This window comes from Danio aesculapii, chromosome 7 (assembly GCF_903798145.1).
Source record: "Danio aesculapii chromosome 7, fDanAes4.1, whole genome shotgun sequence".
Classification (NCBI taxonomy): Eukaryota; Metazoa; Chordata; class Actinopteri; order Cypriniformes; family Danionidae; genus Danio; species Danio aesculapii.
This window is the reverse complement of record NC_079441.1, coordinates 28,876,593-28,902,230: the sequence shown is the minus strand read 5'-3', so window position 1 is coordinate 28,902,230 and position 25,638 is coordinate 28,876,593. Positions and strand designations below refer to the sequence as shown.

General features: G+C 35.4%; 1 protein-coding gene across 2 annotated transcripts in view; it reads left to right on the top strand.

Moving 5' to 3' along the window:
* Window positions 1-25,638, top strand: part of adam10a (ADAM metallopeptidase domain 10a) — an 86,886-nt gene that overhangs the window by 53,329 nt on the left and 7,919 nt on the right. The window contains exons 4-12 of one of the 2 annotated variants that reach the window (XM_056461553.1): window positions 4,844-5,002; window positions 12,955-13,055; window positions 13,336-13,491; window positions 13,580-13,672; window positions 16,672-16,855; window positions 21,138-21,301; window positions 22,385-22,568; window positions 23,031-23,178; window positions 25,134-25,314. In XM_056461553.1, the coding sequence (XP_056317528.1) occupies window positions 4,844-5,002; window positions 12,955-13,055; window positions 13,336-13,491; window positions 13,580-13,672; window positions 16,672-16,855; window positions 21,138-21,301; window positions 22,385-22,568; window positions 23,031-23,178; window positions 25,134-25,314 (1,370 nt within the window). Of the gene's footprint in view, window positions 1-4,843; window positions 5,003-12,954; window positions 13,056-13,332; window positions 13,492-13,579; window positions 13,673-16,671; window positions 16,856-21,137; window positions 21,302-22,384; window positions 22,569-23,030; window positions 23,179-25,133; window positions 25,315-25,638 lie in introns of both variants that reach the window. The other variant, XM_056461552.1, reaches the window with a different exon arrangement.

Below are 25,638 nucleotides of genomic sequence, written 5' to 3'. Positions count from 1 at the left end.
TTTATGTTTCACTCCCCTACAAAGTCATCCCAAGTAATGACTTTGCAAATAGAACTATTTAAGTCATCTGGTGAAATTATATTGCAATATATATATCGCAAAGAAAAAGATATCGCAATGTATCATTTTTCCAACATCGTGCAGCCCTAGTTCACACTTTCCAAATGGAATTGTTGTGTTAGCTCTATTTGTGTGGTTCATCTGAATTTTAGTGAGCACTGCTATCTGAACCCTGCTGAAACACCCAAATTGTCTCGTTTGCTTTCAAACAAACTCTGCTTAATTAAAATAATTGCAACGCAAGCCAAAGCCATCTAAACTAACCTAAAATGGCAAAACTACAAGATTCGACAATGAAAAGAACAGAATGCCCATTACAGTGTAGTACAACCATCAGAAATGCAGCAAAACTGCGTGCACGACATAGAAATTCTTTCAATTTCTTTGACTTCTTTATACAGTTTGAATGCTCTTTGCAAGTTCTCAGCTGATACTATGTGCACTGTACATACAATGGATGCTTTATGCCTATGCCTATAGCACAAAGCATTGTTTTGGAATAAATAAACGTTCAGTGCAAACACTAAGTGAACTAAGAGATTTTTTTTCTCCACATCTTATCAGATAAACTGTTTATTGCCAGTTTAAGGATGAAACTTGAATTTTTGTATTAACATTTAGTTTAAGGCATTTTTGTCAGCGCTTGTGAAAATTAGACTAATTTAAAATGTATTGTTCATGGAAAATACCAAAGGGGAAAGCAAACTTCAAGATATTTTTAACAATTCAGTGTTTTTAAAAAGAGGAATGTAGAAATTAATTTGTGCAAGCAAGTAATATATCTTGGAGATTTATAAATGTGTTGACATTTTTCAATTTGGACTGCTAGCTACCGATTGACACACATTTGTGAATTTATAAATCAAGGATGTGTTTCTTCCATATAAATATGGATTTCAGCATTTTCCAAGCTCAGTGGGGTGACCCCAGTAATTTGTGTAAATCCAAAGGTTTTTTTTTTTGAAGGGGCCTCTACTGTCATCAAAGCAGATAACCTGCTTCCTTCCGGACGTCTTTCAGGGATGTAATTGTAGACCTACCCTGGCTATTGTGTATATAACATAATGATATTGTGTAGTCCCAGAATGTGATGAAGATGCTAACAATATACAAGATTATGAAACCGCTTTGAATGTTTGCGCGGCTGTGTACACCTTCCGCTCTCACACTTGCATGTCACGACCACGTGCGCTGTATGTACATTATAAATAGAGCTGCAATATGCACATTTGTTATTATTTTCTGCCAGTCATCTGTCCTCATGTCTTCGTTAATTTAGTGCTACAGCCTAGCACCTCAAATGTAAAACCTGAAAGTGTCATAATTTGAATTTGTAAATGATATTATAAATTTATTTTAAAAAAAGTGATAAACTCTTATTAGCAATTTGTGATTTATTTCTTTTTTTCATGGTGGAATGTTAAAGTATGTTAGGCTACTTAATTTAATTGGACTTAATATTTTTACAGTTAGAATTGTTGAATGACTAGTAGTTTATTTATCAGGTTTGAATAAAGAGTCGACTAAATTACAGGAAAATTTGTATTCTGTGGACACGAGAACTAACCGAGTTAGTGGCGCCATCTAGCAGCGGTGTGTGGATTTGTCCCGACATTGAGGTACAAAGTATAAAATTATCATTTGGGTCACTATTAAACTGCTAAACATTTAAACTGATAAAGCAAAAAATTTAACTTAAATTGTGTGGCCAATAACAAATATTTATATATGGATTGTTGTTGTTGTTGTTGTTGTTGTTGTTGTTGTTGTTAATTTATTTAAAAACAAACGCAAATGTTTCGTCTTCCTCCTTTTTTTGTCTTCGGCTGATCACATGCCTGATACATACACTGCCTTTATTCCACAAGGACACAGACACAAAAATTGCAAAATAAAAAAATAAATAAATATAGATTTTAAAATTATTTATGATGTTACAAGAAAATTAAATAAAAGCTGAACTTTTGATATTGTCAAACTTTAACTTTGTCTAAAACTGTCTGTACATCTCATTTCCATTTGCTCTTTCATTCTGATTTCATTTCTTTAAAAGCCCTTAAGCTCAATGTTCAGATTTCACGATTTCACTCCCTTTTCTCAACCGTCCTCCAGACCTTCTGCATTCTCTCTCCCCCTTTGTTATCCATTAGCACACTCTTATAGAAGTCTGTTCTCTCTATAGGATAAACATCACTCATGTGCTTAATCTTATAACCTCTAATATTCACAGAGGAGTTTAAAGTCAGCCTTGATGGTGCAAATGCTCTGGAATGTCTGTGACATTGACGTTAACAGTCATTCTCTCACTAGCATTTCCCACTTTTAAGCTTTCTTTATTACTCTAAAGATTTAGGTAGATTTTGACCTATCCTTCTCACTAGCCTCTTCAGAATTATAATCTGTTTATTAAGACTGACTTTATAGGAGATTAAACATTTGAGAAGTATGTTATGCTCATATCCATCTTAACGGTTGCTTGTTTTAGGTTCTGGAGTGTCATCATCCTTTACATCATCAGCTTTCCTGTTGTGTTTTTCTGGTCAGGGAGGGATGAGGAGAGTGGTTTGATATTACACAAAATGATGGAGTGATACTGTTTCTTTTATTATAATTTTTTGAAGTTGGGGATGATAAAGAGTTTAACAACTTTCAGATCTTGTTCTTTTCTGAAGGAACTGGACTGCAAGTTGTTCCTCTGTGCCGGAGTGTGCTTTCACACTTGTAGATCGATTGTTTTGTTCCGAAACAGGGATTAAAATTGTTACATTGTTTATTTTTTGTTATTGGTGGGATTGATTTTGGCAAAGTTTCTAAACAGACCAAAATAGTTCAAACGAGTCACATGAGAGTAGACTCTCCTCACATTGGTTAAAGTTTCAGGGTTTATTTTTCAGTCTCTCATGGATTCCGCTCTGCTCTCACGTCCTGATTTTAATTCATGATACTAAGCAGTAAGACATTATAAGTGAAAGTGTGCACTTTAATTTTGACACCCACAGACATCGCCACCAAATATAAATCAGAGAGGTAAGACTTTATCATACATAGCTTCATTTCACTTGTCAAGTTTTGTCAAAATCTTGATCTTAATCTTTTGAATCAATCGATTTATTAAAAAACGTTGGCTGAATTATGAATTATAGTCTTACAGTATAGAGAGAAATAACAGATGCACCATGACTGCAGTCTGATCAAGCAGATCAATGTTGATCTTTATTTCCAGGTGTCAACAACAGGCCTAATACAAAATATTATGAGATTAAAATATGGAAAAAATGTCAGATGGTAATTTCGGTCAATTTTCGTAACGAATAAACAGCACTCGGTAATAGTTCAGCATGCTTTCACTTTCATATTCGACATGAAACCCACATTTATCAGTAGGAGTGACATCCCGCCCCACTCATAATTATATGTCTGTTACATAACAATAATATACTGTGATTTACTGTAGCCTGGTTCTTTAGTTTGTTTGATCATTATGCTTTCTCACTACAGTCGATCCGCTCCAGAGTTCATTTCAATCGAGCCAAGATTACCTGATTCAAGTGATCTCAGACTGATTGATTTGGTGCGGATATGAGCGCGATTTGCGGGTTTCACAAATGCCAAACAAACTGTGCTAACTAGGCAAACAAAAGTCTAGGTGTGAAAGCACCCTGAGAAACAACCAAAACACACACCACAATGTTCTCATAACCTTTTAACAATGATAGCACACAGCTCCTGACAAATCCATTTAACTGTTTTAGAACCGCTTTCTTAAAGGCATACTTGGTGCTTGTAATATCTCAATGCTCCAGAAACATTAAAAGCTTCTCTTTCATTTGTCTTGCTTAAATTGGAGTAAATTCAAACATTAATAGTGGCTGTTGAGGTTTAAACAGTCTAGATATCTGGATAATTATGGACAACAGCTTTTGTTGATCTGTTTTGTCAGTTCCTTTCTGTGTTATTGTAGAGTTCATGTCCGGACATGTCAAATTTGGCAGAAATTGAACAAGAATTTTCCAGGATATGCTGTTGCTCTTCGGAACTCCACATCCCGTTTTGTTTCTGTGTTGCACTAATATTTTATTCCCCTTCACTCTTCTCCAGTGGTCAAACACATTTTACAGGACTTTCCTGCTTTTAATGATTTCAGAAAGCTTTTTATGAAATGAACTCTCTTAAGGACATTTTTAACAGTGACACCAGGAAAAAATGTAGAATTTTTAACACAAAAAATCTTATTTAATTGATTTATTCATTATTCATTTGTTTGTTGTTTTTAATTGTATATTTATTATTGAAATGTTCTTGCCATAAAAATAGCCTTGGTTGCTGACATGGCAATAAAATTACATTACTTTTCCCCAGTGGTAAAATAATTTTTCTGTTTCATCCTAATAAAAAAAGAGCAAGAAGTTTCTATACATGCTGTATATTAATTTGCTTCAGACCTGGCTGGTGTTGTATTGATTGATTGATTGATCATGAAGATTCTGTAGATGAAGAACAGTTCTGCTTTGTCGGAGACTGTAACCGAGTTGCTGAGCTCATCACTGTTCTGAAGGTCAACAGCATAGTAGCATGGCGTGCATCAGGAGTGTTGATGTTAGAAGAGATGAATCACTGGATCATAATATGGAAGCATCCTTCATACATTCTCCCTCCGTCATATTTCCCAACATGCTCTTTGGCTTCCATAATTGATAGATATATCTGCTTCAGTGCACTGAATAACTTTACAGTTGTTGTTGTTTTGCTAGATTTTAATCTTTGATTTGTTTTTGTCTTACAGGTGAGAAGGACAGTCTGACGCATGGCTCTGTCGTGGATGGGAAGTTTGAGGGCTTTATAAAGAGCCATCATGGCACATACTATGTAGAGCCCTCAGAGAGATACCTCAAAGACCAGAATGTGCCCTACCACTCAGTCATCTATCACGAGGATGACATTGGTAAGCTAATAATAGCATATGAGTGACCTACATCGAATTCTTAATCCTTTTTGGTGTAATATCTTTTACTCCATATAGAGTACCACATTTTTGATTTTGTGAAAGCTTGAGAGTATACACTACAAGAAAAGGTTTGGGATTGTTAAGCCATCCAGTTTCTCAGGTCAGCTTTTAATGATGTAAAGGAAAATAATCTACTTTTAACAATCAAGTTAGCAGACAAATGAAGATCTGTGTCTATATCAAAGATGCCCAAAGTAGGGCCCACTGGCCAAAGGTAACCTTTGATATGGCCCACCATGCCATCTGAGAAGAAGGTGAGAAGTATAGAGAGGATTGGTGCAAGTGCCTTTAAAAGAGATCATCATTTCTAATTTGATGTAACCTTTTTTTGTTTGCTTGTTTTATTGCTGAGCTACAAAAATGCTAACTAATGAACTATTTAAATTAATTGTTGTAATAAATCTTTAAAAAAATAAAAAAATCTGATTTTTAAAAAAATCTTAATGTCACTGACATCAAGGCAAAAACTTGTGTAACTCCATTCAGTTTTAAATGAGATGTTTTTGTTTTTACTGTAATACGTTCATTATAAAATGTCAAATAAATGATACTGTATTAGTTAATATAAAGCAAAGTTTTCTACTTATTTTTAAATATTATAAAATTTTAAATTAATACAAATTAATAATTAATAAATAAAAAGGTTTGGGCAGCCCTGATCTATGTCATACTTGTTTGAATGCGCCTGAGTGGATCTGTTTTCAATCATTCATGTTCCGAGACTCTCCATAGTGTTGTCTGTAGACAAAAAAAGACTGGATTATGGAAATGGTTTCAACCAGCATGTTTTGATTTAATTTCATCTTATATTGCTGTTATTATTGGAGTCAAAGCACATTATGATGGTCATTGTAATATTTTGGGGACGGTGTTTTGGGTCATGTGTATACACTTGAGTGAATTAGCATAATACAATAAGCATTGGCACACAAATCCATTAAATCAGTTAGGACACAGCGAAATGTAGCAACTTTCTTCTTTTAAGCATACTACAACATCCAAAGGCAACAAACTTCAGTCTTTTACTTTTTGTCTCTCACTTCCTATCTTGCATTCTGTCAGTGCCTCACTCTCTGTCAAACAAACTACAGTGGTCCACTTTGCCAGCTCAACAGGCTGATAAGGCTGTAATGCTATTAAATGTTATCACTGTTATAATATCCTCAAGTACAAAGAAGTGATTAAAAGTAACACAGTCCTGTCATCGATTAGCTGCTTGTCATTATGTACACCTAAAGCTCATAATGTAAAACTGTTGTGTAAATGTTTGCCACAGCATGTTTTTTTTTTATAAATGAAATACATTTAATAATACAACAATTGATACCTAGCTTTTTAAAATGTATAGACTTGCAATACCATACAAGCTGGTATCTGCCAATTATAAAGTAGCATTAAAAGCATGTAGTAGTGCAAATGGAAGTGGAGCACATTTACCACACAGCTCTGTCATTCTAGTCCTGTGAATAAATGACGTTTTCTGTTTCGAAATCAGTTGTGGGGAAAACAGGATGACTAACTCTGGCTCACACACATACATTATTGTAGATGCCGTTAAACAGTCAGATGACTGGAAGCTTTGCTGATATACACTGATGCTTGTTGCTCTAGCTTGCATATTTTGTTTGCACAGCCACAGCAAATTAGAGATAATGTAAAATCATTAAAGGGAGCTGTTTCAGGTTCTAAACTACAACTATGGCTGCTTTTTTAGACCTTTTTTCCTGCTGGGGAAACTAAAGTTAGGTCATGATGGTGGCACTGCTAACCAATAATTGCTGATGTTTTGTTGCATATGAGAAATATGAGAGACTCTTTATAAGCTTAAACCAAAACACAGCACAAAAATATACTACTCGCTGACCATTCTGTTTGCACGGCCACCAATCAGTGCAATCCACCATGAACCACTTAAGTATGGCACATAGTTCACCCCATCTGTAGAACTTAATGTCACCAGTGGAGCTCTGGACCATACCACTATGAACTTACTAATAACCTACTAATAACAAACAAGATAGATTTTTTTGTAAGTTAAAGGGATAATTCACCCAAAAAAATCCCCAAAAAAAGGAAAAGAAACTCATTTAATCGACCCTCACTTGTTCAAAAACTATTTGAGTTATTTTCTTCTGTTGAATTCAAAATGAGATATTTTAAAAGTAGCTTGTTTCTCATTGACTTCCATTTAGTTTTTTTCTACTATGGAAGTGTAAGGGTCCCAGCAACCAGCATTCTTCAAAATATCTTCTTTTGTGTTCAACAGAAGAAAAGCGTAAAGATTTAAAACCACATGAGGGAGAGTAAATGATGACAGATTTACATTTTAGGATGAACCAAGTCTATTATTGATGCATTGTTCCATTAAAAGTGTTATAATTGAGTTGCAGGTCAACTTAGGATTTGTGTGTCTGAAATTTTCAGCAAGTTTCTACTGTTCTTCTAGTTAAAATATTAGTGTGGTGCCCTGCTAATGTACAGCGTTTTTGCTGCAAGAGTGTAAGAGGTCAGACAAGGGCAGAAAGTTTGTATCTTTAGGAGAGAAAGATACAAATTGTGTGTGACAGTGCTCTATTGTAGCACAAGGATCAAGGATGTGTCGAACTATGGATCAGTAACTAGCTCATGCCACCATAGAAATGTAGGAAAACCTCATTCAATGAACATTTAAATGAAAATATCAAAAAATTGTAAAGAAAATAATTGCACTTATTCTCAGTTTTAGTCAGTTTTCCTGTTTTATTTTCTAATTAAGGATGCACTACAAGGTATTCTCTCACTGCTTTGCTGTTTTAGTCTCTGACTTCTGAGTAATGACTTTCCCTTTAGTAATTTATTGCTACAGCAGAGTTTTAGAGTAACTCCTGCAGGCTGCTTCAAGCGAAGACCTTACCGAATCATAAATGCACCCCTTTCAGATATCATGAGGTCCATGCTTTAAATACAGTCAGTGCATCCAATCTACTTTATCCCTGAAACTTAGTGGTTTTAGTGGAAAAAAATCTCTCAGTTCTAAAAAAAAAAGGGGTGTTTGTTAATTGAATGTTTTTTGGGGGGATGGTTGGTGGGGGAGTGTTCTTAATTGGCATTACTATGAAAAGCCTTGATGGAGCATTTCGTTTTAGGCTTGTATGTGATTTTGCAAAATACAACAGATTTTTTTTGTGACACATTTGTTGGTCGTGATGAATCCTTTTTGACAAAGATTTTAGTTTCAGGACTGCCAGAATTCTTTTCAACCTGATATTTGCATCTAATATTTTATTTTCCTTCCCGTAATTCCAACTTGCTTTGGAGATTTGGGAATTCCAGGGGGTATTATTGCATATTTTATTAAGCTCAGTTACTGGCACCCCAGTATGACTCAGGAAACTATTTGTTACTCATGACTGTCATAACCACAGTTGGATTTTAAGAAGTTGTTTGTCAGTTTTATTTATGTTTTGTTGTTGATGTTTTGCTGTTTATTACTTACAAAAATGTGTCACTGCATGAATAATTTCCACTCAAACGATTGTGTTTGTGTGTGTGTGTTCATTTTGTCAAGAGTGAAAAACGGATCTGGGATTTTTGGGCTAAAAGCTTGCCGTGCTTCCATTTAGATTACTTTGACAAGTCAGAGACTTTTCTCCTCTCAAAAGATAGATTTCAGCTCTCTCCTCAAGGCGCTTGTTATTTTCTTTTGCACTTGTTTCCTCTAGACAGATGTCTCTCTTGTTCTGCCCAACAGAGATTTGCATTTGAATGTGGCTACATTCAGTGCGGTACAATAAAAACCTCTCCGAAAAGAAAAGGAGCTGTTGTGATCAGAGATTAAAGTGACAGTCGTTCCCTAACTACCGCCAAGACACCTTCAACTGCATACATATATATTCTCTAGTCCTCCTTGCTCTCACCTGACAAAGCAGATATTATGGTTTTCTGTACATGCCACCATTATCTTACCATAGAGAGTTCCTTCCTTCTTGAAACATTGCTTAAGTTCTCTCAGGAGGATGACAACGGTGTATGGCTGAGCTAGTCTGGCATTGAAAGCTCAGTGTCTTCACACTTCCTGAGCACTTTTCAGATTGTAACTTTTGATGGACGCCAACTAATGCTGCAATTCCTCCCATCATAAAGTCAGGAAGCAATGCACATGATGCTGAATTGTACCGATTATGAAGAGCGTTAAATCAGTAGCAGTAGTTGCTGTTCTTAGTGGAGCTCTCATAGACGCTGAGTGGACATTCAGAGCTCTGCTGTCTCATTAGACCAGCTCTCTCGACTCAGTCTCAGCGTCTGGCTGTTCTGGGACTGAGAAACCATCAGCCATAACCTGCCATGGGTAATTAGACTGGCGTGTAAAAATTGCTTGGGTTTTGTTGTGTTATTTTTGTCATAACCAAACCTTTGGGTAGACAACTTTCTGCTGATCATCAGTCGTCTGTCAGTGACAAGCTGATGTTCACCCGAATGACATCTGTTCCAGATTTTAGGGCATTGACTGTTCCCTGCTGTGGTGACACTTGACAGCATTTTACATTTTAATGGGAGTATTATAAAAATACCTCTGGGAGCTTGAAATAACGTGCCTGAAATAGTCACTCTCTATTTGGATAAGTGTCCAGAGGTGCTCTTCACTCATTGCAATAATGTCACACTTTGCAATGTTGGATTAAAAGAACATTATTTAAAGTAATAAACAGGGTCATGAAACAGAGTGTACCTATGAGTGCTGACCTGGGAAGAGTATCTGAACTAGTTTGTGGAAACCGCATTAAGTTAGTAGTTAATAAGTTTTAAAAAATGTTAAAATCTAAAGTAAAGTTCATAAAATGAATAACAAATGCAGAAATTTGGTTGGTGTGCATTATAGCCGGATTGTATTATGTTAATATTCATTCATTCTTTCATTTTCCTTCAACTTAGTCTCTATTTCACAGGAAGCTCCAACAGAATGAACCACCAACTATGCCAGTATATGTTTTATGCAGCGGTTGCCCTTCCAGTCACATCCCAGTATTGGGAAACACCCATAAACACTAATTCGCGCACACACACACACTCATACACTGCGGACAGTTTAATTAATTCAATTCACCTGTCCGGCATGTCTTTGGACTAGGTGAAACCAGAGCACTTGAAGGAAACCCACACAAACACAGAAAAAACATGCAAACTCCACACAGAAATGCCAACTGGCCCAGAATTTGACCAAGTGACCTTTTTGCTGTTTGGCAACAGTGCTAACCACTGAGCCACTGTGCTGCCTATGTTAGTGTTAGGTTATATATAAAAGTCCCCATTAGTGTACCAAAATATCCCTACATGTATAGTAAAGGAGTGCAAAATCCCACCTTCAGATTTAAAGCCACTAAGGCTATATTCTTAACAAATGGCAAGCAGAATGGGATCAGTGCTCAGAAAATAAACTTTTTGAAATTCAGCCAGAAATAGGAAGAAAATCCCATTTATTTTTAAACTCAAGACGTGAAGAGATTGTTTACAGAATATGCCATATCGGACACACGAGACTCAACCATGAACATTTACTCAAAGAAAAGTAGAACCCCCAAAATGTCAATCTTGCCAACAGAAACCAAACTGTTTAACACATACTTGTGGAATGCCCTGTTTTTAATTTTATCAGACAATGATTTTTATCTGGAGAGACTTTTAATTAAATATTTTTAAATGTGAATCCTTCTAAATTTGTACAATTTTTATCAAAACCTTAAAAAAACTGTTTTAGATTTGTATCTTGTATATTATTATTATTATTATTATTATTATTATTAATAATATTGTTTTTGTTATTGTTATTATCGTTATCATTATTATTATTATTATTATTATTATTATTAATATTATTAATACTATTATTATTATTATTATTATCATTACTATTATTATTATTATTATTATAATTATTATCATTACTATTATAATTATTAATATTATTATTAATACTATTGTTGTTGTTATTGTTATTATTATCATTATCATTATTATTATTTTTATTATTATTATTATTAATACTATTATTATTATTATTATTATTATTTATGTATTTTATCTTGTCTATTATCTATTGCGTTTGATGACTTTTAATTGTTAGAGTATTTTTATAATTATAGAAAAGTGGTATTTATAAAATGTGGTAAACTTTCTGGGGTTTTTTGTTTGTTTGTTTGTTTGTTTTTTTGCCATGACGTAGCTGATATAATAAACCATATCAGCTTGATATCAGAAGAAGCTGATATGGCAATAAAAATAAAAATTCTCTCTCTCCCTACATGTATAGTAATGGCGGTAATTTTTAAAAAGCTGTTGTAAAATTGTTTTGGTCCCCATGAGGAAAATAGCTATAAATCAAACAACAGGAAGTGTTTTGAACTGCTAATTGTTTTCCATGATTGTGGAGTTAGAGGATAGGATATACAGTTTGTAAGTTTATAGAAATCATTGTCGGAGGAAGTCCCCACAAAGGTACTTATACAAGTGTGTTTTTATGCGTGTGCATGCATACAGAAGCTTTCACCTGCTGTCTTGCAACTTCTCCCTTGAAACTTAAATTGCATATAGCAGATCACTTCGGTTGACTAACCCAACAGCAGGAGAGGAGCAAGTGCTCTTTGATTACGAATGCTGGCAGGATTTCCATATAGACTGTCCATTAAATATATACAATATCTGGCGAAACCATTTGATTATACATTTTCATTTCTGCTGATGTTTGGTTATTGCAAGTGAATGCAGAAAATACAGAATTACTTTCTGTCAAAAATGTTTCCTTTCATGCATATTTGCTGCTTTAATTTGAGAATATACACTGCTCAGCATATACAAGTACACCCCTCACAAATCTCTCTTTTAAATTCATATTTGTAATAGGAAGCTATACAATGTTATATTTGTGCAGATGCATTAGATTAGTCAGTACTGAAGCCAAATTTAGAGCTTATCTTTGAAAATAACTTACTATAGTGGTCCAAAAAATAGTATAGCCAAATTTATGTTATAGAAAAATATTAAATACAAATTTTAAAAAGAGGAAAAATCAAGAGAAGCAAAAAAAAAAAAGAAAATTTAGTTGAAATTTTGTAGGTGTAATTTCTCTTCTGCAATATTTTGCTTGAATTTAATTGTATTATCTTTTAGTTTCTAAATGTTTGGTGACTAAAATATTACTTTAATAAATATATCTGTTTAATAAATCTGTTTTGTTTAAATGCACCAAAATACATTGAATATATTCACTTGGAAATGGATAAATGGGGTGTACTCAATTATGCTGAGCACTGTATATGTCATAATGTATGTAAATTTAAATAAATATATATTGATATTAATCATCTATATGTGATGTGCATGCAGTACTGTTCTAACGTTGATGAATATGGAGCACTTTAATTTAACAAGGATGCATTAAGTTGACCAAAAGTACTGAAAAAAGTCTTTTATATATAGTATAGGATATGTGATTTGTGGTGCCACTATATGCAATGGCATTACTGAAAGACACCGTCAGTGCCGATTTAAATTCTGTAAATATTAAGCAGTGTAGTAGGTTTTATGCTCTGCAGCCACAGAAAAGCTGAGACATCAAATTTCAACAACACTGTGCTGTTCCCATTATAAAAACAGCAAAGGGTGGGTTGTATTCGCAGTTCTTCCTTGGGTGTTGTGTGTGATAATTTTCCTTAGGGCAAATATCCTGTTCGACTGACTGTCTTTGCATTTTCTCACAGATTCTGATGTGTTAAATGGATTAAAATGAACAAAAGGGAATAAATCAGACTTAATTATTTTGGGGAAGTAAGAGTTCATCAGGAAGATTTCAATATAGGTAAATAAGAACATTGTTGCACTATAACTCTTGATTTTTTTTTTTTTTTTTTCTTCAGATTACCCTCATAAGTATGGGTCAGAAGGTGGCTGTGCGGACCATTCTGTGTTTGAGAGGATGAAGAAATACCAGGCGTCTGCTGTGGAGGAGCCAACCCAGGTCAGCATCAACACCAGCTCACTAGAATATCTCTAACATCACCAACTAGTACCATCATTCTGTTCTCACAATGCAAACACCGAAGTCTCACCACATGGAGAGATCTGAAGATTTCCTATTTCTCTTCATTCTGATGTTCAGATATCAACTTGAAGTCTGAAAACATCCATTATTCATTAGAGAAAAAAAAGTCATTTTGCCAGTGCGCCCAAACATAGCAAATGTCTTCTCAGCCTTCTCCGTTAAATTGTAATGCATCCTGCTGTTTTGTCTTCAGCAGACGAACCACATCATTGATGAAGAGGCGGCTGATGGGCCGGTGATCCTGAGGACACGTCGTGCAGTACAGGCAGAGAAAAACACCTGTCAGCTCTTCATACAGACAGATCACCTCTTCTACGAATACTACAAAACCAGGGAGGCTGTAATTGCACAGGTACACAGAAATAGCAGGTGTCCTCATGGCATGTTCTGTCTACTTTTTTGTATTGTATGTTTATAGGGTTGTTTTTTGGATTGTCCAGATTTCCAGTCATGTAAAGGCGATTAACTCCATCTATCAAGGCACGGATTTTCAGGGCATTCGCAATATCAGCTTCATGGTGAAGAGAATCAAGGTAAGTGTGTTTTCATCTGTTGTCATTTATTTTTCTGAGATATATCTATCCATCTTTCCATCTGTCTGTGTGTTGTATGGATGTTTGTTATGTCTGTCTGTCGTTATGCATGTCTATGTTGTTATGTCTGTCTGTTGTTATGTTTGTCTCTCCTTATGCCTTTCTCTTTGTTGTTATGTCTGTCTGTTATGTATGTTATTGTCAACTAAAGTAAACATAGACCAGGAGAATTTTTCTTCAAAGCGTAATTCTTTAATGTGAACTGGCTGTTGCCATATCGTCCATCAAAAAAATCTTAACTACTGCACTCAGTTAAATACACAATTTAGGGATGAGTGCCTATTAGTAGAAACAAAAACTGCCATGACAAGTGTTACGGTTATTTAAGATGGAAATGCTAGGGTTACAGTAACATTTAAAATTTTATGACCCCAATTACGCCTCAATGATAGTATTTATTTTACAAGGTGAGTAAATGATAAAAAAAAAAACAAATAAAGAAAACAAAATAAAATAAATGGTTGTAATAAAGGGGAAGAGGAACTAAAGCAGTTCCAAAGAAAAGAAAAGAAAATAATATAACAAAACATAAACTCTAAACTATCTAAGAAAAGAAAGAAAAAGAAAAGTCTTCAGCGTTTTCACGCCCTATCTAAACTATTCTACTAACCAAAACGTATAATAAAACTTACAATGAGTGGCGCACACTTCTAATCTAGTGTGTGTAATACATTTACAGATCCTATGTGTAGCAGCATGTGACATGTGTCCTCAATCTCATTGATGTTGTGGATCTGGTGATCAGAAGGAAAACATAATTAGAAAAACTATTTTATGATAGATTCCAGCATAAATTATAACAGAACACACATAACACAATAAATTGTCAAACACCTCAGTAAAACACACAACAGTGAGCAATCAAAAGCAAGCTAGCGTTCTTCCAAACCAGCTTCCTTCCAAACCAGCTTCCTTTTAAATGGGGAATTCCACTTTTGATTGGGCATTGATGATGACGTCAATGAAATAGTAACAATGATTGACATCTAGCTCAACCAATGGGGAGCTGAAACTGGGCAGGCCTAAGCAATGACAGCTAGAGAGAGAGAAAGAGAGGGAGACACAGACACTGGGTCGTAACAACAAGTTTAGTTGAAAAATCTTGTTTGCGGATCTTGCCTGAAGGTATCACCCGGCCATTTATTGGACAAATGACACAGCCATGCTCTGAATTTACAGTTTGCATTACTTTGGAGAAATGATACTGTCTCTGATACATAGGCAGTCAAACCTGACCCCTCAGAATGCATCATACAATGTAAAAACATAATTTATATATTTAAGAAATTTGTAGTCCAACAATGCCATTTCCTGTTAAAAATAGAAATGCTATTTTGTAGATGCTCATTCATGCTAATATCAGTATGTCAAGCCTAGTTCTTGACATGTTTATTCTAATGTGAACTTTAAACAGATTATTTTTCATGCCTTGTATAATGATTAACAGGTTAGAAAACGGATCTCATGCTGTATTGATGTCAGTAAAACCATGTCAGCCGTCTGCTATAACTCTTTGTAAACTGTTCTCGTTTTAGTCTTCAGCCAACTGGGCCTGACCGACAAATCAAGTGGCCGTTCTTGCAGAATGTGTTTAAAATCTGTTATGGACAAAAAGCGCCTGATCAAAGCTTACAAAAGACACATTGTTATTTTATTGTTCCCGTTGTTGTTTGGGTTGTCGCTTTTCAGAGTAGCAATTTATTATGTTGCAGGAATGTTCTGAAATATACTCATTTCTGATGGATGCTCAAATTAGATTTTAATCGAGAATATTTTAACAAGTTTTTGAGAAAAGTGATTTTTTTTTTTGACCATTAAAAGTCTTAAATTAAGTTAAGTCATTAAATCAGTGTTGATAACATAGGAACTAAATAGGAGACTTTTTCTTTGGGCCAAAGAAGAGCCATTGTTACACATTATGTTTACCACATTATGGTTTAAGTGAGAAAATATTGTAAATGTAAGAACCATTGATTTGTAAAAAAGCCATAAAATAATCAGGTCTCCACTTTCTGCTTGCTTTTTGCATTGAGTGATCAGTTTTTAAAACATTTTGCCATGAAAGGAGCAGGGGTAGATTGACAGTAAAAAAACGTTTTGTTAAAGTAGGATGGTAGTGGACTTTGGTGATAGGAAAGTTTCTATATTTGGATGTATGAGTACTGAAGACGTGTGTGTGGGGGGGTGCTTTATCATTGCTGCTATGAATTTCCACACTATTGTAAGTTGAAATATGAAAACAGAAGAAGCCCTCTTTTCTACCCTCTTTTCATTCCCTACATTGCTACTGTAGGCATTTCTTAAACATGTCAGTGACTTTATTATTATACATTCTCCCAAGGGGGAAAAAATGTCAATAAAGGAGTATTTTACTCAACCTTAACCCTTTTAAGCACCTGTGGGAGATTTTATAGAGACAAGATAAGAAAACTCTGCATTAAAGATCAGGTTATTTTAAAAAATCGTCCTCTTGAAGTTAAAAGGAATAGATGTGATCATTTGTCTTGAACTTGTACACTCTGTGCCAAGAAAGTTTAGCATTAGTATACTTAATGTTATAGGGGAGATAATTTGGGCTAGAATTTGTTGAATTTAATCACAGGTGGGCTGATTTTTACAACCCTTCATTTATACAAATGTACTTACTTCAGAGATATGGATGTAGTTCACATGCATGTTATTATTCAGTAAATGCACAATGCATTTACATTTTAACATATTTTCATGAATTATCTTATTAATCATTAAGAAATATTTTTTTAACTGATTTTAAAACCGCATTCTTGCATGAGACGGTGAAACAGTAACCTCTATCTAGCACAATTACATAGACAAGCAATTAGACAACAGCACACATGAATGTAGACACAAAATATTCGATTAATCTTTAATGTCATATATAGACTGTACAAATAATGCCTGTTTGTCTTTAATTTCAGATCAACACAACCGAAGACAAATATGATAAAACCAACCCTTTCCGATTTGGCAACATCGGTGTGGAGAAATTTCTTGAGCTCAACTCCGAGCAGAATCACGATGAATACTGCCTAGCTTACGTCTTCACAGACAGAGACTTTGATGATGGAGTCTTGGGTCTGGCCTGGGTCGGGGCTCCTTCAGGTACAGTCAGAGAAAAACAAAGGGTCTCCCTAGTTTATCTCCTGATAGGGTTGAAAGTGTGTGTGTATATGCTTATTTTTCTATTCTATTTTCTATCGCCCCATGACTAATCTAACGTTTGAGATCCAAAAAAGAGACTTTTTACAAGATGTAAAAAAAAGTCTCTAATGTCCTAGAGTGTGTATGTCAATTTTCAACTCAAAATACCACAAATATTCATTCATTCATTCATTTTCTTTTCGGCTTAGTCCCTTTATTAATCCGGGGTCACCACAGTGGAATGAACTAACAACTTATTCAGCATATGTTTTACGCAGCGTCAAATTTTTATGCCCTTCCAGCTGCAACCCATCTCTGGGAAACATCCATACACACTCATTCACTACGGACAATTTAGCTTACCCAATTCTTCTATTCCGCATGTCTTTGGACTGTGGGGGAAAACGGAGCACCCGGAGGAAACCCACGCGAACGCAGGGAGAACATGCAACCACAAATATTTTTTAAAAAAAAGTACTTTAAAAACTGCCCATTTTAGGATTTTATCCTAATCGTGCCTTTTTTTTTTGGCTACTGTCACTTTAAATTCAAATGAGAATGTGCTCCCAGTCCTCTTTTTAAAAGAGAGCGGAGCTACAAATGCCTATGTGTCAGCATAGTGGCAAATTCAGACTTTCCCCCTTTGATGACATGTACAAAGGGAGAATGTCAAGGGAGAAAGTGTTTCTGCTGACTGTTTTTATGAAGTCGGATTCTAAAAAATAAAACATGTACATATTTACTATTAGAAGTTGGTTATATTCACAGACTGTTGCCACACAACTGTTTAAACCCCTTATAAATGAGCAAAATATGTCCCCTTAAAAGTGGAAATTTATTCATTCATTTTCTTTTCAGCTTAGTCCCTTTATTAATCAGGGGTCGCCACAGCAGAATGAACCGCCAGCTTACCCAGCATATGTTTTACGCAGCAGATGCCCTCTCAGCTGCAACCCATCACTGGGAAACACCCATACACACTCATTTACACGCATACACTATGCACAATTTTAGCTTACCCAGTTCACCTATAGCACATGTTTTTGAACTTGTGGGGGAAACCAGAGCACCCGGAGGAAACCCACGCCAACACGGGGAGAACATGCAAACTCCACACAGAAATGCCAACTGACCCAGCTGAGGCTCGAACCAGCAACCTTGCTGTGAGGCGACAGTGCGACCCACTGCACCACAGTGCTGCCCTTAAAGTGGAAAACAAATGTATATATAAATTACAAATAGCTTGCATTACTAATATAAAGTGATCTTGTTCTTAGGGGGTTTTATATATTGTATGAGATGTACTGATTGAAATGGATGTGGAGTCGATTTTATTTAACATGTGACTTTTTAACCTTGAGACTTTCAAGGTAAATAGATGTTGAGATGAGGACAAACAGCATCCAAGCTTTGCAATCAGAAAAGGTCCATAAAGCTAAACACAACTTGCATTTCAGTTGTGCTTGTTAAAGGTGCAGTAGGTGATCTGCCACAATGCTAACCGGTTAGCATAATATCTTTGAAACACCCCTGCCATCCAAAGTCATGCCTCTTAAAACACAAGCACGCGCACCTTAAAGATAACAGCAAACAACCCTCTCTCACGTGCTGTCCTATAGCTACTCTGCATAGTGCTTTGCCGGTGGCGTGTAGGAATTATTACTAAGCCAAAGTGACATGCTATTTCAGACCGAATATTCAAAGTAGCATGGTAAACAATATAGGCGTCACAGGTTATCATTGTTCAAAAATGAATTAATGTGAATATAAAACCAACTTCACCTCAGTAAATCAGGCTAGGCGGAATAGTGCTGTTTACTGATGTTTTGTTGTTAAACTAAAAAAAAATTACATTTGATGCTGTAAAAGCTCCCTTATGAAACTGAAAATAGTCACATCAATAGCCGGGAGATTTCAGTGGCTGAATGACACTTCTGTGCATATAACCCATTTGTGGAAACACAATCTACATCAGCTTTGCGTGACTAAAATACTTTTAAAACATAACATTACCTATAATATTATATAATATACCTGAAATATTTCAGCCATGGTGTCATCCTTCTTCCAGCATGCAAAAGTAACCCTAATATTGATTCAGGATTTTAAAAAGTTTTAATTGAGCATTTTGAGCTTGCCCGCGCCAATGGCGGATCTGTGTGAATGGTTGCAGTTGTTCAAATCTACATTTGTTGATAGACAGTTCGTGCTACTTATTATAATTATGGGAATTATCAGCCCAACAGTATTTAATTTGATGAACATTTTTAGTCTTATGCCTTACACGGAATATAAAGATACAAATAAATACATTTAGATCATTCATTCATTTTCTTTTCTGCTTAGTCCCTTTATTAAAAAGGGGTCGCCACAGCGGAATGAACCGCCAACTCATCCAGCATTTGTTTTATGCAGTGGATGCCCTTCCAGCTGCAACCCATTACTGGGAAACACATACACACTTATTCACACACACATACATACACTACGGACAATTTAGCCTACCCAATTCACCTGTACCGCATGTCTTTGGACTGGGGGAAACCGGAGCACCCGGAGGAAACCCACGTGAATGCAGAGAGAACATGCAAACTCCACACAGAAACGCCAACTGACCCAGCCGAGGCTCGAACCAGCGACCTTCTTGCTGTGAGGCGACAGCACTACCTACTGCGCCACTGCACTGCATTGAATGTGAAGAGTTTCAACCAGCTCAACAAAAATGGTTTCTTAAGACAATCACCTACTGCACCTTTATTATCCCTTTTAGTGATTTCACTTATGTGAGTTTCTCTACCGCACAGACATACACACCTTAAAAGTGAGAGCTTCTTTTCATCACTTTTAGTGTGTGTTTCTATTAATGCATTAGTGTTGCTAGGGAGGTGTGCATGTCTCACCTCTTTGGCTCATTTAGACTGTTAACAGTTCAATTTTCTGCCTACTCTGCAGACACTCCTCAACACAAATATACGTCTTGCTGTTTAAACACACATTTCCTATTAATTAAACAAGAAAATGTTTTGGTCAAGTTTTCAATTAATAGCTCTTGTTAATAAGCATTTATGATGATGTGGTTGTAAATTTATACAGCATCTTGCAGATATATAAAGGGTTTTTGCAACAGATGGGCCTGAGTGCTTATGTATATTCATTTATTTTTTTTCAGTTATGTTATTATTAGCTTTGAGCATAAAATAAGCTCATATCTACATAATGAATTTTAAGTGTCACTTAAAAAATATAATATCCCAGGAAACAACACTGTATAATACAAGGTCTTTAACACAACAAAATGGAGAAAAATTGGTTTAATTCAGTTTTACTTTCGTTAACATGAAAAACTGAGCATTATTTTGGCTATATTGGCATTTGTTTATGCACTTTAAATTTCCTTCTTTGACTAATTAGATTAAAATACCATGTTCAAATTACAATGTTTGACATTTTAGTTAAAGTTGTTTTGCCCAAAAATGCAGTCATTAAAATTTCAAACTAAAGCGTCTCAGATGTGTAGCACAGCAAGCATGTCAGTTGTAAAACAAGAGCTTCGTTACTTTGCCTCTTTCTTTTCATTTGGTTTCTTTATTCAAATTCGAGCAGTTGGTGTGTGGGAGTACTATCACAGAGAATGCTGTTTGCAGGTATTTGTGATCTGATGGCAGAGTGACATGTGTCTTTGTACGCTAAGCTGGTTGTTTGTTTTCAGTGCTGTTTGCTGCTTTTGTGGGTGCCTGAGCCACAGCTACAATGAGATCACTTCATTCTTACACAGCATTGACTAATTAATCAGTGTCACCAAACAATACTTTGCAAGCATTTCCCGTGTTTTCCATTGTTTGGACCAACAAATAGCTCAGTTCGCAAACATTCACCATTGGCTGCCCTAGTGTCGCTGTGCCACAATGATTAGGATACTCTCAAAAAAAAAATAATAATAATAGAGCTGTTTGACAGAGCTGCAACATTATTATTTGGATGAATTATAGCTGGCAGTGCACATTCAATTAGGATAGAAGTTTGGTCACTTTAATTACATTCGTTTGAATGTCTTAGCTTGGATGCTTGTATAAATATTTTAGTTTAGTTTATGGGCAGAGCAAAAGAGGGTTTTCTGTGCATTGTTTTGTTTTAATGGCTTTTAAATTTAGTTTTTGAATTTATTATTGTAAACTTTTTTTAGTTAATGTTTTTAATTTTATATTTTGTATTAGATTAATGTGGTTCTATTGTGTGATTTCAGGCAGCTCTGGTGGAATCTGTGAGAAGAATAAACAGTACTCTGATGGGAAAAAGAAGTCTCTGAACACCGGCATCATCACAGTGCAAAACTATGCATCGCACGTTCCTCCTAAAGTCTCTCACATCACCTTCGCTCATGAAGTCGGACATAACTTCGGCTCTCCGGTGAGTCCTTCTCACTTCATGTGCTGCATACAAGACAGATTAGCCGTAAACAACACACCTCAGCTGAATCCTTTATGAACAAATCAATTTTACTCTCTGATGCTCCACGAGTTAGGAATTGCACACTTCTGCCTTTGAGACTTCAAATTGTCAGATTGGTCTAGCCAAGCTTTTATAATAACCTGACTTGGTATTCACTCAATCCTTTTAACTCAGTTCAGTTTAAAAGCAATTGCATCGAACAGGCCCATGGCCAACTAAAAAACAATGTGGGAATATTTTTAGGCCAAATTATAGCAGCAGGCTAATTGAGATCGTTATTGTTTCTCCTAAATATATATATATATATATATATATATATATATATATATATATATATATATATATATATATATATATATATATATATAGCTCATGTGAGAGTATAGTTTTTGGTAATTATTATTATTATTATTTTTTTTTGTCATTGTTAAAGCTCTTTTCTCACACTCAAATGTTACTTAGAGAGAGTGTGAGGAATACAATCAAAACCTGCCCTAATGAAACAACAGATTCTATCACTGCTGAAAAAAATACAAGCAGGTTATTTGTTTGTTAGTCTTCCATTCAGACCACACTGGTCTATTAGAATGAGAAACCAACCTGACTAGCTTGGCTAGGCTCCTTGGGCCACCTTAAAATAAAAAAACAGCTTTAGTGTTTGTTTGTTTTTTTAAAACAGAAATATGATAGTAGTCTTTACACAGGAAATGCTGAAATTGTTGAAAATTGTGCAGGATAACAGTCACACTCTTTCAAAAGCATCCTGAGATTGTAAATAAACAGAAAATCAGTTCCCAGTTGTGATGTCTTTTTACAGCATAGACAGTAATGGTGCATTAGCAACTCCTCCTACTGTAGGGTGAGCACCCCCTGCTGGCTGTAGTAACACCTCCTGAAGCAGCTTCAGTTTTTCCTTATTCATCTGAGCAGGTTTCCAGGCCTGCTTAGCTTCAGTAGGCAAGCGCTGCAGGCTGATAGCTGCTGAGATAGTGTTTTTCAAGTTTGTTTGCTTGTTGCTGATTAAACTTGTCTTTATTCCAGCATGACTCAGGAATTGATTGCACTCCAGGAGAGTCTAAGACCCAGGACCAGAAAGAAAAAGGCAACTACATCATGTATGCCAGAGCCACGTCAGGAGACAAGTTCAACAACAACAAATTCTCCATCTGCAGCGTTCGCAACATCAGCCAAGTGCTTGATAAGAAGAGATCCGCCTGCTTTGTTGGTGAGATTTTAACCTTCTTTAAGAATATGGCACATAACTGTGTTATAGGACTAGTCAAACTGTTTAAAGGTGAAGTATACGATTTCTGTGGTAGAATTACAAAATTTTGCAAATGCCCTTAAACCCACCACACATCCCTGAATATCAAACACAGTTCCTTACAGTATTTTACTGAAGCATTTACAAAATGCTTTGTTCAACTGTTGAGAAGAAGCTCTGCAAACCTAAACATTGATTTTATTCCATTTTGTAAAAACACAGCCAGTGTTTTTTTTTTATTATTTTCCTGGGTTATATCTGCATAGTTTGGTGAAACTCTCAACAATAAACATGGTTAAGAGATTTTTTATTAATTACTTAATTTTTTTGACACAAAATTTTTACCTTGTGGCAGGAATAAAGTAATATAGGTTTTTCCTAATTCTGTGTCCCTTTTGCTTTTCTGCTCTCATTTGTATCCAGAATCCGGACAGCCCATCTGTGGTAATGGTTTAGTTGAAGCTAATGAACAGTGTGACTGTGGCTATAGCGATCAGTGCAAAGACGAGTGCTGCCATAGTGCCGATGAACCAGAGGGAAAGAAGTGTACACTGAAAAAGGGTAGCTGCAGGTGAGAAAATCCTAAAATTCTGTTTTTGCTCATTGAAATAATATAGAACTTAAATAAAATCAAAATATTTATAAGAAAAATCTAAATGAAAATCAGAAACGTCATTTGTTTAGTATTAAAACTGCTAAAACAGAAAGAAAAAGCAAGTAGTATGAGTAAAATTAGTAAAACTAAAATAAACTTTTTTTTAAACCTATAGACGAATTACCATGTTTGTAAACATTCAGGATGCACGCACAGGGAGGTGGCAGAAAAAAAACAGGAGCGCTAGCATTTACAGTAATGGAATGACATCCGATGCAGTTCAGAGTTTGTTGTTGTATTAGAGATAAGTTGTATTGATTATATATTATTTACATAATGCTTTCAGCGTATTACAACAGCTTGTCACCCAGTGATAAACACAGTTATTCGGTGAAATTAATGTTAAATTGAGCGGCGTTCATCTGACAGGGCTATAGCACCCTCCCAGTGGATATTGGATAAGACGAAATGACCAAGCATCCAGCACCAAATATGCAATCTCATTGAAGCTCCAAGAGTTTTAACAAGAGAGAACTTAAAGGCCCTGAGGTCTTTGGATGCCAACAATGTTGTTCTGTGTGGTCATGTGCAAGAAATAATTTTCCATGATTACCAGATTCAAAACTTTGTAGTGCTAAAAACCGATGTTCTGCCTAGCCAAAGACAAGGAAAAAAGACTGAGCTATACAAGGTCTGGGTAATCATCAACAAGCAAAACAACTGCATTCTGACAGCGAACTAGGCCTACACCTGTACGGCAGGGTATGTGAACTTACACATAAAGGTAAAGTTGGTTTTATATTCCCACATTCTGACTTTCTCCTTTATAATATAATTTCATAAAAGTATTATTTGCAAACTCTAAATAGCGGAATCATATCAGCAGCCAATGACTATCAAAGTACAACATTGTTCACAGTCAAATAAACAGTGTTCATGTTGTTTTCAAGTCACACTTGCAGATTATTTCACACCGAATATTCAAAGTGCCGTGGTAAACAATTTAACGTTAGGGAGTGTGCCACAATTTGTGACTGAATGAATGTGTGAATATAAAACCAACTTTACCTTAATAAGTTCTCGTTTCATTCTTAACATTCAGTGTCCGCGGTTTAGTTAACCGTATGTAACTGTTTTTGCTGAAATCATTGCTGCAATCAAAAATGAGTAATGTGTATGATTCAGCATACCGTGAACTTACCTGAAATGAAATGAGAACTGCAGAGTCCAGCATTTATAAATAGGTCGTCAATTCATTCAGCTCCCTTTTAGCCGAAGACGTCTGCGGTTTGCATTAAAAGCAGTGTGGTGTACGGTAAAAGTAAATTTTTCTATTTTTGGACTTGAATTTGGCATCCTACTGCACAACACGACATGTTTGCTATTCCAACTGGTCTCTTTTTGCAACCGGGAACCCGTGTGACGTAGGTTGGTAATTGACTATAGTAACACATACTGTAATACTATATAAATAACAGTGTTTAACATCTGTTCCAATATCGTTGGGTCAGTTTGCTTAACACCTTATGGGACTGACAGATTTGTTATTAAAGTGCTAGTTTGTCACAAAATGAAAACATACATTCTAGTTTACCTAACCTCATGTCATTTTGTTCATAAGACTTTTGTTCATCTTCAGAACACAGGTTAGGATATGTTAAATGAAATCCAAGAGATTTCTATCCCTGAGTTAAATGTCAATTAATAAAAAAATTGAGGGTTCAGATGAAGAGATCTAAAACTAAATTATGGATTAAGCAGTTTAATTAAAGCTTTCTGAAAAAAACTTTATATCTTTCTTACTCATTCTATCATGAGTAAATGATAGTTTAACTCTTAGATGAAATGATCATAGTGTTTTAAACCTTGAGTGAGAACAATTTTCATTAATAGAAATAAAGTCTTCGTTTTTCCAATCTTTTCTTTTGCAGTCCCAGTCAGGGTCCATGCTGCACACCAGACTGTAAGTATATGACCAGTGGTGTATGTAGGCTGGAATCAGAGTGTGCACAACAGGGCTTGTGCAATGGACTCTCCGCCCAGTGCCCCACCTCAACACCCAAAGAAAACTATACAGCCTGCCATGCAAATACACAAGTCTGCATTAATGGGGTAGGTGATGCGTTATTGCCTGTGTCAGAAGACGTATCACATGGTCATAATCCACAAAGACAATGGCAAAATTTATCAACCTGAAATTGTGAAGCAGTAGACTATGCATTTTTTGGTTTAATTATGATGTGTATTTTAGGGTTTCCTTTGGTCATAGAATTTCTGAAAAATCATGGGATTTTAAAAGGTGTTATACAGACATTGAAAGTCTTTTATTATTGGTCCTTGTCATGTTAGTCATTAAAAGGCTATTGACCTCTGTAATTTGTATAAAGGAAACAATGTAAGAAATAAAGAGAGATCTCTTAACCATACAAAGCATAC